We start from the raw sequence: 20,016 nt of genomic DNA, 5'->3' as shown, positions 1-20,016 counted from the left end.
GCACAGGTAAGCAATCAATAAAAATGTACCTCCCACAACATGCCCATGCATGCATTGAGGGAAAAGGGCTGGCTGAGTGGCCCCTTCTCACTTCATCCCACTGCCTCTCTGTCCACCATTCAGACTCCTTTCCCTCAGGTCCTGAAGGCTTTTGTGTTTATCTTCAGGAATCCCCACTGAAGAGAAGAAAGTGGACATTTCCGTACTTGTCAGGACCCCTCACAACCTTCACCTGGCCATAGCTACCAGCCCCTGATCTAAGACGTCCAAATGGCAGGAGCAAGGTCTTCAGCAATCCTGGACCCCCGACTCACTCCTTGCACAGAGATCTGAGAACATCCAAGGCCTGAGAAGAACCGTTGTTGTTAAGTACCGTCGAGTCAATTCCGACTCACAGCAACCCTGTATAGGGTGTATAGGGTTTCCGAGGAGAGGCTGGTAGGTTTGAACTGCTGACTTAGGGGCTCAAACTGACCTTGCCATCCAGTGCTTATCCTACAGTAACTAGAAAGTGATCCCAGGCCTGGGCTGAACAGGGTGAGCTTGTCTCACCCCAACCCTCTCTCCAGACACATGCCTTTCTCTCCTGAATCTCCCAGGCCTGCAGTGGGGAGGTGAGATGGACCAGACTTAGCCAAGGAATAAATGGTAAACAGCTGCCCCAGGGAAACTAAGATGGAATTTAATAACACTTGGCACTTTCCAAAGCCTTAATGAAGTCATCCACCCAAGCCCTCAGAACAGTTTGGCTTCATTCTGCTCTCCATTTTCCCCTTCCTACTGACACTGCTGGGGTGGGGGGCACAGCCCAAGGGAGCAAGTAGGACTTCACAACCACAAGTTCCAACTCAGCCTCAAACATTCCTTCCACCCCCCACACCAGCCTAGCCTCCCCCCACCTCTTTACTCCAGGGCCACTATCCTAAGTAAGTCTAAACCATAAGACTGCTTTAGGGTATGTGAGCACCTCATCAACCTAATATTCTTTAAATATCTGTTTGGCACTTATATTGGGCTGGGTTTACCCAAGAGCGTGGCACAAAAGGTTAAGTAAGCGCTCAGTTAGTAACTGAAAGAGAGGTTTAAGTCCACCCAGAGATGCCCTGGAAGAAAGGCGTGGCAATCTACTTCCAAAAAATCACAGTCATTGAAGCAGTTCTACTTTGAAACACACGAGGTTACCATGAATTAGAAACAACTTAATGACAGTTAACTTGGCTTGTATGGTTTTGGCTTTACCAAACATTGGACACTCGAGTACCATTTATATAATTTTAGCCATATTTCAAGTACCACCTGTAAATAGAGTATATTTGATTAATTTTTCTTTTAAATTCACTAATTTTTAAGTGAAATGCTTAAATTGATTCCCTTTAAAAATTTTCAATACCTACCTATTTATTCTAAATGATAAGAAAACTCTGTCTGTATTTTCAAATATTAAAATGCACTGCTATTAAAATAAATATATTTATCCATATGCCCAGTCTCCCATTCTACCAACATTGTGAATGCCACTCTAGTAGTAAATGTTGGTGCACATCGGGATCTCTGTGACTAGGGCTGAGGCATCTGGACTTAATAAGCTCCCTGGGACTCAGGGTAACATTTGAAAACCAATGATTTGGAGGAGAGGCTGAGCTGTCCATGGCCCAATCTCCCCATATGTACATGCCATTCAACAAACACCATACCAAATCCACCCCCAGCAGAAGACAGTCCAAGTGGCTCATCAAGGTAGTCTTCCCAGCCAGAAGTGGAAGAGCTCAACATTCTGAAATACAAGCCAAGCCAATGAGGACCCAGGATGTTTTCAGCATTCTTTTTACCTTCCAGAAGTTTCTAGGCTGGTCACAAGCTACTAATCTCATCTCTGACTACAGAACCTATACTGGGCCCCTGTAGCAAACTCTAGTTTCACCATTCAACTGTGAGTTGGGTATCACGGGCCTTAATTCTATTTCTGCCTCTCACCAGAGACCCAGACAAATCCATGCCCCTCTGTAGATTTCATTTTAACAATCTCCTCTCCTGAAATAAATGAAGGGTTTGAACTAAAACAAAAATGGAGGGTTTGGTCTCCTACGTTTTGTGGCGCTCCTACCTACCCACCCATATATACCAGCGCACAGACTCTGAGGGCCTCATTGTTGCTAAGTGACATTGAGTTGGCTCTAACACATAGCTTCATTATGTATAACAGAATGAAATGTTACCAGTTCTGCCCCATCCTCACAATCATTGCTATGTTTAAGTCCATTGTTTCAATCACAATGTATTTTGAGTGGTTTCATTGACTAATGTTCAGAAGCACATCTCTAGCCCTTATTCTTAATCTGTCTAAGTCTGAAGTTCCACTGAAACCTGCCCACCACCATGGGTGATTCTACTGGTATTTGAGCTACTTACGGGTGGCATAGCATCTAGCATCATAGCAACATACAAGCCACCTAAGTACAACAAACAGACAGGTGGTGGCTAAGGACTTAGAGGAATAGGGAAAGTTACACTTGTTCCACCCTGCTCTCCTGAGCCTAAACTATAGGCCAACCACTACAAGCTGCAAGGAGTCTATCCTGTCCCTATGCATACACAGATGGCAGAAATGTACACAGCAAAAGACACATATACACGGTGGTCTCAGCCTTACCTGTCTCATCTACCCTTAGCATCCATGTCCTGGTCAAACTATCAGTTGTCAGTCAACAAATATTCCCAAGGACCAAATCCCTACTGGCTACTAGAAATCTAGTTTTGAACTATGTAGTCTGAGTCCTTGCTCTCCAGAATCTTTTATTCTAGTGAGAGGAAGGTTATTACAAACAAGGTAATTTTAAGTATCAGTAAGTGCTTTGTTGTTGTTAAGGGTTGCCGAGTCCGTTCTGACTCATAGCAACCTTGTATAGTGTTTTCAAGGGTTTTCAATCTTTGCAGGAGCTTTCTCCCACAGAGCGGCTGATGGGCTCAAACCACCGACCTCATGGACCTTATGGTACTGCACTCGCCTGATAATTACTTAGAAGGTGATAATATAATGGAATTCAGAACAGTGAGCACAGGGGAGACCAGTTACCAGGCTGTGAAGATGGTAGTGGCTTGGACTGGGATAGTGACTCGAGAGATGGAGTGAAATTAATGTATTCTGCATAACATTTAGAGGTGAAGCCAACAGGATGGGCTGGGCATGGGACAGTAGGAAAGGGAGAAAACAAGACAAACTCATAGGTCTTTGGCCTAAGCAACCAGGTGGCTATTGGCATCATTTCAAGAAACAAGAAAGACATCAAGGGGAGAAGGATTATCAATAGTCTAGATTTCAATTTAAGTTGGAGATGCCTATTAGCTACCTAAGTGGAAATGTTGAAAGGCTGAAGGATAAATGAGTCTGGAGTACAGGAGAGCGATTTGGACTAGAGACATAAAACTGAGCACAATTCATTATCAGAAGGTATTGAAAGTCACATGACTAAATGAAGGTGCATAGGCCAAAGGTGAAAATAAAGAAGAAAAGAGGAACTAAGAAAGAGCTCCATGACTTAGTGAAACCTGCAAAAGGAGACAGTGAAGAGTGGACCACGAGGTGGTTGGAAAATTAAGTGAAGTGGCTTAATAAAAGCTGAGAGAAGAACTTCAAAAATAAGTATGGTCAACTGAGTCCAAGCTATTCCAAAGAAGTCCAAGAGTGATCACAGAGGCAATTTACCAATGGGCTATAGAATAAACAAACTCTAAATGGCTGGTTGGGGAAGACAGGAAGGGCTGGTACCTCAAAGGGAGTAATCAAGAGGAGAAACTGCTGGAGACTGCCTATGTGGTTGTTGTTTGTTGTTGTTAAGTGCCTTCAAGTCATTTCCAACTCACAGTCACCCTATATAGGGTTTCTCAGGAGCAGCTGGTGGGTTTGAACCACCAACCTTGTGATTAGCAGACCAGTGCTTATCTTACCCCAATATTACCTCTACAACTCTCACTTCCATGGATTTATGCCCAAGCTTTCCCTGGGAATTCGTTTATTTTTACAACAAATACTTACTAAGCATACACTATGTACCAAGCACTGTTGGAGAAATGAACAAAACTGACCAAGTCCCTGCCCTCTTGGAACTTATATTCTAGCGTAGGTGAAAGACTATAAATCAAGTAAACTGGTGAAAACCTTTCACAGAGATTCATGGGCTTGACAAACCTCCTTTCTCACAGTGGGGACTCTGGCTCAGGAGTGGCCTGGAAGCTGGAGGACCTGCCTGGGTCACTGACTAACACCGCAAGCTTGCACACATTATATAACCTCTTTGAGCCTCATTTTTCTTATCTGCAAAATGAGACTACAATGTTCCTCATGCTGCCTACATACAAGACTAAGCTCAAGATTAAACCAGATAATGCAGACAAAAATGCCTTACAGAACTCCTGGCCCAAGAGTACATTTTCAATCAATGCTTTTTTAAAAACGTGTTACCTGGCTAGGAAGATCCCCCACTTCCATCTCTCCATTGTCCCACCTTAGCACTATCCAGCTAGTAGAAAAAAAACCATCCCATGTGCCCCTTGGTCCAATCCTACAGGACTGTTGTTGCTGTTAAGTGCCGTCAAGTCAGTTCCTACTCATAGTGATCCTATATAGGGTTTCCAGGTGCGGCTGGTGAGTTTGAACCACCAACCCTGTGTTTAAAACCGACCTTGCAGTCCAGTGCTTTACTCTACGGCACCAATAAGAGGGTACACAGTTCCTCCCTCCTTGAGTAGGAGGAGCCCTCCAGAAGACCCTCTTCACTTGTAAAGCCTAAGAGAACAGATTTCAGGATAGGGCCTCGGGGAGCCTTCTCACTGAGAGTGGGTGCTAGGAATCCCATTCCATATAACTTGAAGTCACACTCCAGCTTCCCAAAGAGATAACCACACCAATCCCTGCATTCCTGGCCTCCCACCCACCCATTGCCAGAGTCAATTCCAACTCATGGCAACTCCATATAAGGTTTCCAAGGCTGTAAATCTTTATCAGAGCAGACATCCTCACCTTTCTCCCACAGAGGGGCCAGTGGATTTGAGCCGACTTTGTTGTTAGCAGCCCAGTGATTATCTTATAGCTCCACCAGGGCTCCCTGTTGTTACCAGTTCTCTCAAAATCTACAGATCCAAAAAGATTCAAACCCTTCTTCCCTACTGCTCTGCATGCTCAGGGCACTGACTCCATTTATCACAGCTGCTGCCTTCCTCAAGTCTTTCCTTTGCAGTCTTAGACCGTTATCAACAAGCTCCCTTCCATCCTCAGTTTTCCCTCTGAACTCTATCCTCACCTTCCAGCCTTAATCAGAATCTAGTCAACCTTAACATGACACTGTGGTCATCACAACACTCTCCAGAGAAAGCTATATTTTGGAAGCAGGCCAACATCCAAAAATCTATTTGATGAATAGTAAATTCACTGAAAACCAATTCGGGGAAAGAAAAAAAAATCAATATAGGTACTTCTGAAGATCATTTTCTATTTTGTCAAATTTTAACCACTTTTAGAATTCTTTCTCCAGTTCCTGAATGGGCATATTAGTTTCAAAGTTGTGGTTCTAGCAATTAAATTTTAAGGTTAATTATTTTACATTTGAAAGGGTGATTTTCAGCTACATTGAGTGAGTTCACATCCTCTTAATGTGAGGATGATTTTTACCAACTCCCACAATGACACATTAGCTTTAATTTTGTATTTACAATTAATAACTAAATTTGAGGCATTTAATATTGATATCATTCACCTAAATCCTTCTCCAGCACTTTTTATTTATGGGAATGGATATAGGATTTGAGGTATCATCATAAACTAAAATTTATTTACTAATTATAAAATATATTTTTATCACCATAAGAAGTCTAGATCAACTCATGTTGTTATTGTTAAATGTCATCAAGTTGGTTCCAACTCATAACAACCCTGTATAAGGTTTCTAAGTAGCAGCTGGTTAGTTTGAACCGCCAACCTTGAGGTCCAAACTGACCTTTCAGTCCAGTGCATTATCCTGAAGCGCCACACCAGGACTCCTCATAGTCTCCAAACAATTGAACATTTCTTCCAATAAAGAGGACTATTCCTCAAAATCTTCAAAACTCATGGAAACTATCCATCGTGAATTATGAAAAACATCCACTGTGCAGTTCTAAAAGCTTTACTAATAGTTAAAAGAAATAAGTTTGAGTGAATCAATAAATTTAGTCAAAAAAGCAATGATTTCACTAATCGGCAGACTTTGAACGAAGTAGATATTTGATAAAATGACCATTGTTGTTTTGTTTTCTCTTCCAATGGATGGCTGATCTTAAGGCCCAGAGGTGGTGGCATGTCATTCTTTCTCCTCATTGTCATTTCTGCCCCAATCCTCCCTCAAACAACCTGACTCCTATGTAGTTTCTGCCACCAGATTGCCACCCCTTCTTCCTCCTTGGACCTGTCTCCTGCTGTCCTAGTGATTCTCTTCTCTCTGTAATTACATAGCTATCCTCCTTTCCATCCCTGCCTTGGCATCACTCCTAGTGATTTCCATGCCAACAACAGTTCCCTACTGCCCTGGCCTTCAGTTACAACTACATCACCCCCCAAATACTAATATCAAACCTCCCAAGCTCTGACCATCATTACCTCACTTTCCAGCTCCCTCTCTGATGTGCCCACTCCAGCAATCCCCCAACCTCAGCCAGACCACTGATCCAACCACTTGTTGTTGTTGTTGTTAAGTGCCATCGAGTCGGTTCCGACCCATAGCGACCCTGTACGGGGTTTCCGAGGGTGTAAATCTTTACGGGAGTAGAAAGCCTCATCTTTCTCCCGTGGATCCAACCACTTGCTCCCTCTCAATCAGCTTCCCCACTCCCATGTCTTCAGTCCCTCCTTACCTACCTTAGACTTCCTGGCCCCATTACCATTCCTCTCATGCTAATTCCCATAATTTTATGCACTCAACCACAAGGTCAGTTTGAACTGCAAGGTTGGCGGGTTCAAACTCACCAATCACTCCTTGGAAATCCTATACAGGGTCACTATAAGTCAGCACCAACTCGACGGCACTTAACAATAACCATACGCACTAACCAACAACCCTAGTTGAATCAAACTACCTTCCATTCTGGGCCTGCACCTGAGCAGCTAAATATCACTAGAAAAAAATACAACCGGGCTGACTTGCTTGATGTTGTTGTTAAGTGCTGTCGAGTCAATTCCAACCCATAGCGACCCTGGTTTCTAAGGAGCAGCTGGTGAGCTTTAACCACTGACCCTGTGGTTCAAAATGACTTTGCAGTCCAGCACATTAACCCACAGTGCCATGCCAGGACTCCTCACTTTAAAATCCTGACCTCAAGTCTCTAATGCCATTTTAAATGGCTATTCTATACCTTCTTCGGAGCCCTGGTGTGGCGCTGTGGGTTAATGCACCAGACTGCAAAGCCGTTTGAACTGCAAAGTCAGCGGTTCAAATTCACCAGCTGCTCCTCGGAAACCCTATACAGGGTCATCATGGGTCAGAATCGACTTAACGGCACTTCACAACAACAACATACCTTCTTCTGCCTCTATGTTCTCCCTTCTTGTTCTAAGTTGATTAGTTTGCCTCATACTTAAGGAAAAACTAGAAAATTTGGGCAGACACTCATCTTTCCACCAAAGCAGTGAACAACCAACTTCATCCATACAGCCAGTTCTGACTTCTCTCTGTTAATAGATAGAAAAGATCTCTGACATTCTCAAAGGCCACTGGTGCCCTGAACTCATTCCTTTTACTCTGTTCAAGGACATCTCTCCTGTAATTACCCCTTTCATCTTCCAAATCTTCCATTTCTCCTCTAATGAATTATTCCCAACATCATACAAGTGACAACCACATCACCCCTCAAAACAGAAAAAAACTTCCCTTTGGCTCCACATCCCCCTCCAGCTGCCATCCTATTTCACAGTTCCCGTCATAGAAAAACTAGAAAAAAAGTTTCTACTGTTGCTGTTTCCCCACCCCCACCCCAACCTCACATTCTCTCTCTGATCCTCCCCTAATTAAGCTTCCAACCGCATCACTCCGCCAAAGATACTCCACTAAAGATATTCCACTGGAGATTGTTAATAACCTACATGTTACCAAGTCCAATGGTCACTTCTCTAAGCTTTTCTTACTTGACCTCAAAGCTGCATTTGACACAGTTGGCTACCTCTTCTTTCCTGACAGCGTGCTACTCTTGGATACCCTGGCATTCCTTACCTGGTTTTCCCCTACTTCCCTGGTCCTAGATCTCAGTCTCCTTTGCTAGCGTTACTTTTCTACTTGGAGAGCGTCAGTATCGCTCTCTTCTCTGTCTATACATTCTTCCTAAGTAACTTGGTCAGTTCCAAGGCTCTAAATATCATCCATATGCTGATGACTTTCAATCTATATATCCTTGACCTCTCCCCAGAACTCCATATTTACTTCTAATTGCCTACTTGGCATTTCCAAGTTGAGGTTTAATTGAAATTTCAAACCTAACATGGCTAAAACAGAGCCCTGGATTTCTGTCCCTTGTTTCTTTCCTCATTTTCTCCATCCTAGTAAACGGTATCATTGTCATTCATGCCCCTAATATCAGAGGTATCCTTAATTACAGTCTCCAACTCCACGTTCCAATGTCTTCTCAACTTCAGCTCCAAAATACATCCCAAATGCATCTATTCTCTCCATGTCCCCTCCTCTCATCCCTTGTCTAGGACCACTATAATAGCCTTCTAACTTGACAGTCGCCTTGCTCCCACTTTGACCTGTGCCCCTTCCCTCCACATGATCCATCCTCAACACAGTACAAAAATAATCTTTTTTTAATGCATAAATCTTATGGCGTTGTAGGATCAGCATTGGCTGTGAACCACAAGATCAGTAGTTCAAACCCACCAGCTGCTCCTTGGAAACCCTATACAGGGTCACTATGAGTCAGAACTGACTGGATGGCACTTAACAACAGCAACACTAATCATATGTAAAGTCATCCAAAGTTTTCTTATCATTCTTAAAATTCCAACTCCTTAATGATCTGGTCCCTACTGTCTCCTCTGCACCCGTCTCCCATAACACCCCCTCCACTTCACTCCATGACGTGTGTCCTCACCCAGAACCTGGCTCTACTGTTCCCTCTGGCATACCCTGATCCTCACATGGCTGGGTCCTTCTTGTCATTCATATTTTGACTAAAAATGATCTCTTCTAGAGGCAGTCTCAATTGAAAGTTGCCACCTGTCACTTTTGGATTACCATCTTATTTTAATTATCTGTTTAATACTCATCATTATCTTATTTTTTTTCATGTTATTGATTTGTTGGTTTCTGTTTTTTCATTCTGTCTCTGGCTAATAAAACAGACCCTTCAGAATAATGGCAAACCCCTCTGTCTTATTTACCGGTGTAGCCTCAGCACCTAGAACAAGGCAAGCCCACAGGGTGCTCAGTGAGTATTTGGGGGTGATTCCCATGCATTCTGTCATGTATGGCCATCTGGGGATGATTCACATTCACTCCTTTTGCAGAGAGGACCCCAAAGTGTCTATGTTGTTGTTAAGTGCTGTCAAGTCGGTTCCAACCCATACCAACCCTGTATAGGGTTTCTGAGGAGCAGCTGGTGAGCTTGAACCGCCGACCTTGCAGTTCAAACAGCTTTGTAGTCTGGCACATTAACCCACAGCACCACACCAGGATTTCCTAAATGTCTATAGTTCAGGGAAATAATCTTCAGACTGTAGGAAGCTCCAAACACACCCATACAGAGGTCAGCTCCACTGGAAACAGCACCATTTGCATTTATCAGACAAAGATGGACTTCCTATCTGCTGGTGGCTTCTCTATGCTCATCTCTGTACCAGCATCCCCAGAACTTCCCCAAGAGATGAGAAAAGGGGGTGGAGAGTAATAGCTGAGACTCTGTTCTGAGACAGGAAAGAGTCACATCTCCCATCTCAACTTTCCCACTCAGAATTTCTGTCTCCCGTTCCTCCTTCCCTGTCCTCTTATAGACTCATAACTCATAACCCATAACTCCATCCACACACATAGCCACCACTCCCCCACACCACACACACACATAACATATGTATCATGCACACTTACACTCTCCACCTACATATATACACATACTTACACACACTCATCTTCATACATACTAACCCTGCTCATAGACATTTCCCTTTCTGTACATCTCCTTGGGGCTGGATGCATTGAGAGATATGTTTGAAGGAAACTTTGCAGTCCAGTTATAAAGTCCAATTTTACAACAAGGAGCATGGCTCCTGGTTAAACCTGGAACATGCTAAGGGTAATATGAACCCTGAAAGAGCATCACAGGAGCTAATGAAGAGCAGGAAGAATTTAGCCAAGAACACTACATCCCAGCTGCTGGCAAAATCACTTATATACTTATATAGGTGACTCCCTAAAAGATGTTATGTGTAGGATACCAGAAAAGTATTGTTGTTAAGTGCCATCAAGTCGGTTCCGACCCATAGCAACCCTGTATAGGATTTCCAAGGAGCAGCTGGTGTGCTTGAACCACCGACCTTGCAGTTCAAAAGGTTTTGCAGTCCAGCGCATTAACCCACAGCACCACACCAGTAACCCTGACACACACACACAAAAGACTTTCCCAACAGTGGTACCTGAGATCCCACCATTAAAAAGTCTTTCTTGAGGTTAGATTTTGCTGTCTCACTAGTCTTTTTTTTTTTTTCATAGCAAATCTTTCTTGGACACAAGGACAACCAAATATGAAGTCACTAACATCCTGCTCACATCTAAGTGTGAGCAAATCCTTCCCCACCGTTAACTGGAGCCTGAAGTCACTGGCATTGATAGGAAGAGAGAAAAAATAAACTCAGAAAAGAAATGCCAATTTCCCAGCAGATGCCTGGCACTTTTGGTGTGGAAGCTGGTTCCTCCCGGTTGGGCCCAACTGCTGATCAGCAATGTGGTAGTCCCTTGGTGCCTTCATATCACCCACTTCGCTCCTTCACCCCATCTACATTCTTGGCCATCAGACTAATTCTCCCTGAAAGGGGAGGTATAAGAGGTGGCAGAGCTGCAGCTAAAGCACTATTTTCATTGATACTCAGAGTCTCTGACAGCTGTTAGAAGAAGAATGTGATTTTGAAATTTAAATAACACGCTTCTGCATTGGGCTCAGGGAGACAACCTGAGGATAAGTAGTTTATCGCCCGAGCCACCATGAAGGGGGGCCTGGAGCGAGGCTGCCTATGCCTTCAATTCTCCCCTGGCTTTCCACCCTCAGTCCCCTCCCTATCTACCTCATCACAGAGGCTGCCTCAGAAAGAAGTCTCTCAGAGGCACCAGCCTGAACCCCTGAAACAGTAAAGCCGTCACCCTCCATTCCTCTCCATAACAGCCCAGGCATGGCCACAGGGGGGAGGCTTCTTGATGAGGTAAAGGATGCAGCAGGGAGCAAGTCCAGGAAAGGAAAGGGCCTCCCCTGGGCATCCAACACAAGCCAGAGGATGGGGCCACAGCTAACCCAGGTCCAACCCCCAACTCCTAACCTCTAGAAGAGTCACTGAGGTGATTTTCACAGGGGTACTGCCTGGCTCTGGAGCCCAGGGTTAAGCCTCTCTCCCTCCCATGCTGCTACAGCCCTTCCTTAGGGACCCACACCCTCCTAACCAGGCAGTGGCCTGGGATCCATTACATGAAGTCCAGAGGCCACTCTCCCATCTGCAACAAGGGTCTCCATTCACTGGCCTGCCACAGAGCTTCCTGGGGTTCCTTCATTACTCCAAGGTCAGCCAGGCTGCTGATCCAAGACCCTGCCAGGAATGTCATCCCAGATCTCATTTTCTCCTCTTCCCTGATTTCCCTGGGCACCACTAGCTGCTGTCTCCCCTGTAGCCATGCAGCAGCACTTGGTATAAACCTCCACTAACAATACACCACTAGTGGGGTTCTGTCTCCCTGACAAGACAGAGAGGACAGGGCCTCCTTCATTGGAATCCAACAGCGTCTTACACTGTACCTGGAACACATTAAACGTTCAGTGTTTAATTGACTAGAACAATGCTCCTCTAAGGTCCAACTCCAACTCTACCTCTTCCATTAAACTCTTACTGAAAACCCCAACCCAGGAGCTACCCCTTCTCTGAACCTCAGATGTTCTTAAAATATAGCACACATGGCACCTCACAATTATTTGGAACTCTTAGCTACCTTTCCTTGTGCAAATGTCTAATGTCTCTACACTGAACCACTGGCTCCTTCCTGTCCACAGACATTACCAATCACCACCACTTAGTGTGCCCCTGCACACCAGGCCAAGGGTAGTACAACTGTGTATGTATCACTGGCAATCTTGCAATTGGGCAGGCTGAGCAGGTCCATTATACAGTTGAGGAAAATGAGGTTCAGAGGAGCCAACGGACCCAACCTGAGGTTGTATAGCTTGTCATGACAATGCTAGGATTCAAAATTAGGTCTTGCAGGCCACAAAGTCCATGTTCCATCCATGATTCCAAGATATCTTATGAATATGTATCAGGCACCCAGGGAGACTATAGTGAAGAATAGATGTATCATACAATGAGAAAGCAAGGCCCACAATCATGCACACAGCCAAGACGTGAGAGTGAGGACCCTGGCACCAGGGGAAAGAGTGGGACTCATCTCACAGGGGCTGTTCAGAAGGCTTCTTGGCAGGGATAGTTCTGAGCACTGGTCCTCTACTCTGTGGCTATATGCCGTGGAGTCAGTTCTGACTCATAGTCATGACCCTGTATAGGGTTTCTGAGGCTGTAAATCTTTACAGGAGCAGAAAGTCTCATCTTTCTTCTGGTACAGCTGGTAGTTTTGAACTGCTGACCTTGAGGTTAGCAGCCCAACTCATAACCAGTACGCTACCAGAGCAACCCTCAAAAAAAGCTATGACAAGAGTCTCTAACAAGAATATCCCTGGCCCTCTCCTAGTTCCATCCAGGTAGATGACCCACCCCAGAGGTTTGCTTGTCCATCACTTTGACCTACAAGCACTTCCCACATCCATGAAAAGTCAGCAAACCCAGCCCTCCTCACTAGCCTCCATGCATTCCCACCCAGTCATAGGATAGCCTACCTCTACCCAGTCCTCCTGCTAAGCCCCAGGCTCCCAGTGCCATCTGAAAATCATAGTCACCTCACATTCCAGCTGCCACCAAGCAGATTCACACCACCGAGAGGGCATCCAGCCATTTCCTGAATGCCAGATTCTAGGCTGGCTCTGCCACAGCTGGTCCATTTGATCTTGGAGACATCACTTAATAATTTTTAAATTGCTAACATATTTTAGTGCAATATGCCAGTCACCAGGCTAAGCACTTACTCACATTACCTCATTCAGTCCTTGCCAAAAAAAAACCCCTAGAAGATAGGTATTTCCATATACTCCATATTGTGCAAGAGGAACTGGAACCTAGAGGTAAGCTACTTGCTTATGGTCAGACACTGTACACTAGGGTGTGAATCTCATCTGCCTCAGGAGGCTTTGGTTTCCTTTCCTGCCAAGCGAAGGGAATGAAACTACATGATTTTAAAGTTCCACTCCGGCTACAGAAGAGAAAAAATGTGTTTGTATAAATATTCCCTGTGCTGATGCCTCTGGCAAGGCCTGTATGGGATGCCAGAAATCCTGGAGACTATCCTATCAACACCAAGCACGCAGAGGTAGTACCTGCTGACAAAAAAGGGCCATCTGCCTGTGACATCTACCTGTTGCCATGGGAGAAAGCACTACCTGGCCCGCCCAGTCCCTTTCATCCTTGCTTTGATCTCCCCAGAACTTCCCCACTCTCCATGGTGTGCAGTAGCACCTCCTCTTCCCTGCTTTCCACTCAGGTGCAATTCTGCTCTCCACATCAATCTTCCCTCTGTCTCAAAACCACTGTCTCAAAGCTCTCCTTCTTGCCCTGAGAATCAGTTCTCTCTTTTCTCTACCTTGTTCCATCCTCTCCTGCCTGCCTTCTCAGAAGTGACCAGCTGGGACTCAATATTCACAGACTCATGGAAGTCTGGGGATGGATTGCTTCAGTTCCTCCACCTGCTGCATCCCCTGGAGAACACACCCCACTTCTACTGAACAACTCCGGGCGAGACAATGACTGACTGCCATGCCTAGTACAGACCCTGCCATGTCATTGAATCCTCTTTATCAATCCTATTTGGAGGTATCACATCCACATTCTACAAATACAGTCACTACAGCTCTAAAATGCCCCAGTAAGGCCCAAGATCCTCACACACACACACCTCTAAGTGACTGAGCTGGATTCAAATGCAGGGCTATTTGGCTTAAGGCCTTCCAGAGCACAAGGCTGCCTCCATGCTAGAAACAAGATAAACTTCAGCTCTTCTCCATGAAACAGCTTGCCTCACCTGTAGGGCTGGGACAGGACATCTGGATACCTCCAGCATCACTGTCCCCAGGGTTGAGGATGGAATCAGTTTGCTCTCCTCCTGGACTTGGACTCAGGACTAACTGGACACAGGAGTTCCAGACCCAGTTACTGAAGTCAGGGCCTGTGAAGTGGGACTGGACAGAGAAGAGGGGAGGATCTACCCTTCCAGAAGAGAATTTTCGAGGAATCCTGGCAGCTTTCTCTACCAACATTATCCCAGTGGGACATCCCAAGAACCCCAACAAAAAGAAAAGTTAAGAGATAGAGAATGCACATTCTAGTAGGCTCCTACAACAGGGTCCCAAATTTTCAGATATTATGTGGAAAAGAGATAGTAGTAACTGAGCTCCCAAAATACAACAGCATCCTCCTCCTTCAATTTTCTGGTGTAGTGTAGGGAAAGAGTAGGGACACCAAGAGTCCTTGCCCTACATCCATAGCCTTGCCACCAAGACACAGTGAAGTAGCGAGCATATAGCCAAATAAGGTGTGTGGGAATGGAAAGGAGTTTCCCACCTGACTCCATACAATCCTACAGGATTGCAACCTTATCAGCCTTGTAATCCTATACCACAGGAGTAAGATATTAGATCACTGAAGCCAAGACTTTCTAACCAGCATGCCATAGATGAGTTCTATGTTGATCTCTTAGCTCACAGGCCAGCCAGGCAAAGGGTCTGCTATTGCCTGAGCTCCAAACTGGTTAAGCTAGTTTCTTCTGTCCACCATAATTGGCTATACAATATTATCATTTTCTGATGAGAAAAAGGTTGGGAGGCATTTGTTGGAGCAGGGAAGTAACCTGCCCAAAGGCCCACAGCTGATTTGTGGCAGAGTCTGCACTGGAACCCTGGTCTCTTTGGTTTCAGCACGCTTTCTGTTGCATCTCCCACCATGATCCACTTGGTTTCCTGGTGGCCAAGCCAAGTCCTTGCCCCACTCAGCTACGTACCCCAGTTTCCCCATACATAATAATCCACTCATCCAACTTGAGGGCCAATCAGGATAGAGCAGAGTCATTGTCATTGTTAAATGTCGTAGTGTCTATTCTACCCCACAGCAACCCTATATAGGGTTTCCAAGAAGCAGCTGGTGAGCTTGAACCACCGACCTTGCAGTTCAAACGGCTTTGCAGTCTGACACATTAACCCACAGTGCCACACCAGGACTATGGCAGAGTCATTAGGGGCTACAAAAAAGGAAGTGGCATAGATCCCAAAGCCTTACTTTCACAGTGGGGAGTTGTCCCTTGAGCACAGGGATTAAAGGCTGTGTGGGGCCCAGTTATCTCTTGGCAGTGGATAACAGAGCTGTTCACTGAGCTACAGACCTAGTAATTTCCTCATTTGTCTTGTCAACATCCTTGTCCCATAGAATGTCAAGTCCATTAAGTAAAGATTTTCTGTTAGCAAGATACTTAAATGTGACTCCAGGAAGCAACAGGGACCTCGGCTAAGGTGAGGGTCCCTGATCTACAAGAGTTAAAGGGCAAGTCAAAGTTATTTATTTGTTAGAGGTAACTCCAAGGGTGCCTGGCTGTGCATTAGTACCCCGCAGATACCTATGCTACAGTAGGGTAGGAAGTGGGTACATTTACGGCCACCAGGGCAAGCATCCACATGTTAAAGATGTTCTTAACCTACATCTCAGCCCCACAACACTGCATCAGAAACATGGTGGATTTCTATTTTAAACTAAACACGATATCTAAGAGTTGGAATATCTGCATTAGATGGGACCTTCCTCTTGTCCAGGCCCTGTCAGATAGTCAAGATATACCTGAGGTGCCATAAGGCAGAATCATAATGGGAGTCTGGTCTGAGCCCAGTGCCTCTATTACCCGACTCCCCCGGGGGGGAGAGGTTGATGGTAAGAGCCCAGGACAGGCTGTTCAACACTCTATTCATCTCCATGATTCCCTAACTATGACCAGGACCCGAAGGCATGTCCAGATGGCCACCGTCTGCCAATGGGTCCAAGATTTCTCCTACCAGGGAAACAAATATCATCCCCATCTCAATCCTTTAGCTTATACACCCTTTACAGTTGGAAGTGTCACCCCACAAGGAGGCAGAAATTAGTTCTTGGGTAGACCAAAAAAAAACCAGAAGAAATTGGGACATTACAATGGTTTGTGGCCCTCTAAAACTCAACCCTACCTGAACATTTTTATTCCATGGTATTTCATTTTTTTCATTAAGAAGAATTAGTTTTTCTCCTTAGCATTGTGCGAAAATAAAAAAAATAAAAAGCTAAGAAATATTGCCCAAGAGAATTCTTCATTTGTAAGAGTAAGGATCTCACTGAAAGGTCTTTGATTTTACAGTTTAGAGCAGTGGTTCTCAACCAGGAATGATTTGGGTTTCGAGGAGGCATTTGACAACGTCTGAAGATATTTGGGTTGTGAAATGGGTGGGAGATGCTGCTAGTATCTAGTGGGTACAGGCTTAGGAAAGCCTCACATGACAGAGAATTACTCAGCCCACTATCTCAATGGAGTGTTGGTGGAGCTGTAGGGTGAGTACTGGATTGCTAATCACAAAGTCGGCAGCTCAATCCCACCAGTTGCTCCACAGGAAAAAGATGAGGTTCTCTGCTCCTGAAAAGATTTACAGCCTCAGAAGCCCTATATGCATTGTTATGAGTTGGAACCAACTCAATGGCACTTGTTGTTGTTGTTGTTTAGTACTGTCGAGTCAGTTCTGACCCACAGCGACCCTGAACAGGGTTTCCGAGGCTGTAAATCTTTACGGGAGCAGAAAGCCTCATCTTACTCCCGTGGAACAGCTGGTAGTTTCGAACTGCTGACCTTGCGGTTCACAGCCCAATTCATAACCACTACACTACCAGAGCTCCTTCAATGGCACTTAGCAACAACAAAATCTTAATAGTGCTGCTGTTGAGAAACACTAGTTAGAATAACAGACACTTCAGAGGCTTGAAGACTACCATCAAACTCCTTATAAACCTAGGGCTGAGGGCCTCTACTCACAAATCCTGGAGAGCCAGCAGCACTTTGTCCACCCTGGAGCATCAAAGGTGACTCCAAGAAGAGCTCACCCCCACTTCCAAGGACTCTGTGAAACCCGAGGTTGGATTACCCAACAAACAAGGTATGTATGGGCTTATTTGTATCACAAAGCCATTTGAACTGCAAGGTCGGTGGTTCAAGCTCACCAGCTGCTCCTTGGAAACCCTATACAGGGTCGTTATGGGTCGGAACTGACTCTATGGCACTTAGCAACAACTACAATAACTAATCTACAGTGAATAATTTCACATTTTTTCACCATATCAGCTTCTGCTTTTAAGTATGGCTGGTATCTGTCTTTCTTCCAACCCCACAGCAACTTCCTACAGAATCAAAGGTTCTTTTCAAATTTACAATTAATTTACAATTCCTGACAGGGACAGAATACCCAGTAAGCAAGGTAAACACAGGCTTACTTGTACTTACTTACTAATCTGTAGTGAACAGTTTTGCATGTTTTTCACTTACCTTGCTCATTGGATAACACACCCCTGACAAAGCACTTCCCCAGTACCCGAGTAGAAGCAGGATGCCTTTAGCCCACTGGTCTACCAACAGCCAAAAGGAACAAACTCAAGAAAGATGAGTCAAAACATCCATTTATTCCTACACATGGACTGCACAGGTGAAACTAGAGCTCACCATCACTCCTTTTCACTTCCCAGAGCAGACCAGGAGTGGAGAGCAGCCTGGGAATCAAACACTATCCCTCAAAGATCTCCCTCATGATGGTTCAAAAAGCATAACTCTCAGGAAAGGCAGAGGACTGTGAGGGGACATGGTGAAGGAAAACCCAGAGTAGGATGAACAGTGGCCACACTAATGCCAACCACCACAGCCAATAATTACTGAATACCTACATGTGTCCAGCAGCAAGTTGAGCCCCTGTAGAATACATCAACTTATTTTGCCCTGGCAACAATCCAACAAGATAGGTACTATTATTCTCTCCCATTTCAAAACTTGGGAAACTGAGGTACAGAGAGATTAAGAACCGAACCAAAGTAGAAGAGTTCCAAAGCAAAAGAGTCTGGGAACTGGAGTGAAGGAAACAGCAGGGCAAGAATGGTGACAAAGCAGGAGAGTGACGTCAGGTTTCAGATTCAAGAACTTCCTACATAAAGGCATCATGGTAAGCAATTTCTATACATGTTTTAATCCACACAACAATCAAGGTAGGTAGGTGTCATGGTTCCATTGTGGTAAGAGCAGAGCCAAATGAAGTCTAGACACCCAAGTCCAAGCCCAGAGCTCTATCTGCCACAGGGATGAGAGGAGAGCTTAGGTGCTCAGTGCTGACAGGCAGAGTCACAGTACAGCCCACTTACCTGAGAAGATTGAAGCAAGCCTGAAGATGTCTGAGAGGCGGGAGGTGACCGGCTCATAGGGTGAGGCTTCATAAAACTCCTCACCTGTAAGAGAGAACTGGTATTAGACACAGGCCAGAATCTGACCAGACAGGCAACACTTCCTCCTCTCCACAGCACTTCCTGGGGTATATAGCACAAGTGCCCAAGGAAAGGTCCACTACTGGGGCTTACATTGTGAAAGGAGATTGTAGATGGGGGTGTCCATCCCAAAGTGAAAAGTGCTATTGTTGTTGTTGTTAACTGCCATCGAGTCGATTCCGACCCATAGCAACCCTGTATAGGGTTCCTGAGGAGCGGCTGGTGAGTTTGAATCACTGACCTTGCGATTCAAACCAACCTTGCTGTCCAGAACATTAACCCACAGTGCCACACCAGGACTCCTGAAAAGTACTATACACGGGCAAATTATGAATGAAATGACTAACATTTCATATGAGGTTTTGTTTTGTTTCTCCTTCAAGGTAGATGTTCCCCCTGAGCAAATCACAACTAATACTCTCTCTCTTGATACTCCCTGAAAGACCAGTCCTCGTCTAAGGATTTGATACTCGAGAGCCAAGGTAGAACACTGATACCCTGTGAAAGGCCAGGTACAAATCATAGGATTTGAAGCTGGATGAGCCCCCCGAGGTTATTCAGGACAAATTTCTCATTTTACAGGACAGGGCTCTGAGGTAGTACAGAAAGGTGAAATTGTTCCAGCCAGATTCCCAGTACCCTGACCCTTACAAAGATATTCTTTCCTACCATATACCATACCATACTTTCTCTGCCCAGGCTATTTAAGGGATGTTGTATTTTCTCTTCACTTCCAGTCAGGATACCAGAAGAATCTGGACAGAATGGCTAAACACTTGCTGACTAGGAGACCTGCTCCCCAGCTCCTGCCTGCCTGATCCCTCCTCCCAACACAGCTTATCAGACTTTCTTTCAAGGCTTGGGGGTGTATCAGAGGCTCGGGAAATGGAAAAGCAAGCAAATGACAGGAGATAAATAGCACACTGGCTGCCCTGGAGACCCCACCACCACCACCACCACTTCATGGGGAATCCTGCCCTCCTTTTCCAAGACCTCGACAGAAAAGGAAATGTCCTCTTGAGACAATATCATGAGAAAAAAAAAAAAAAAAAAATCAATGGACAATCACTCAGACAGTGTTAAGTTCTTTTCAAATTTACAATTAATTTACAATTCCT

The 20,016-nt window shown here is 45.0% G+C and overlaps 1 protein-coding gene across 3 annotated transcripts in view; it reads right to left on the bottom strand.

Moving 5' to 3' along the window:
- The window catches only part of GFRA2 (GDNF family receptor alpha 2), a 139,350-nt gene that overhangs the window by 106,510 nt on the left and 12,824 nt on the right, over positions 1–20,016 (bottom strand). For 2 of the 3 annotated variants that reach the window (XM_006864415.1, XM_006864416.1), the window contains one exon: positions 18,779–18,862. The exons of the other annotated variant lie outside the window; for it this stretch is intronic. In XM_006864415.1, the coding sequence (XP_006864477.1) occupies positions 18,779–18,862 (84 nt within the window). The remainder of the gene's footprint in view (positions 1–18,778; positions 18,863–20,016) is intronic. 3 annotated transcript variants of the gene reach the window in all.

This window comes from Chrysochloris asiatica, unplaced genomic scaffold (genome assembly GCF_000296735.1).
Source record: "Chrysochloris asiatica unplaced genomic scaffold, ChrAsi1.0 scaffold00064, whole genome shotgun sequence".
Lineage (NCBI taxonomy): Eukaryota > Metazoa > Chordata > Mammalia > Afrosoricida > Chrysochloridae > Chrysochloris > Chrysochloris asiatica.
The sequence above is the reverse complement of the archived record's forward strand: the minus strand, read 5'-3'. Positions and strand labels throughout refer to the sequence as shown.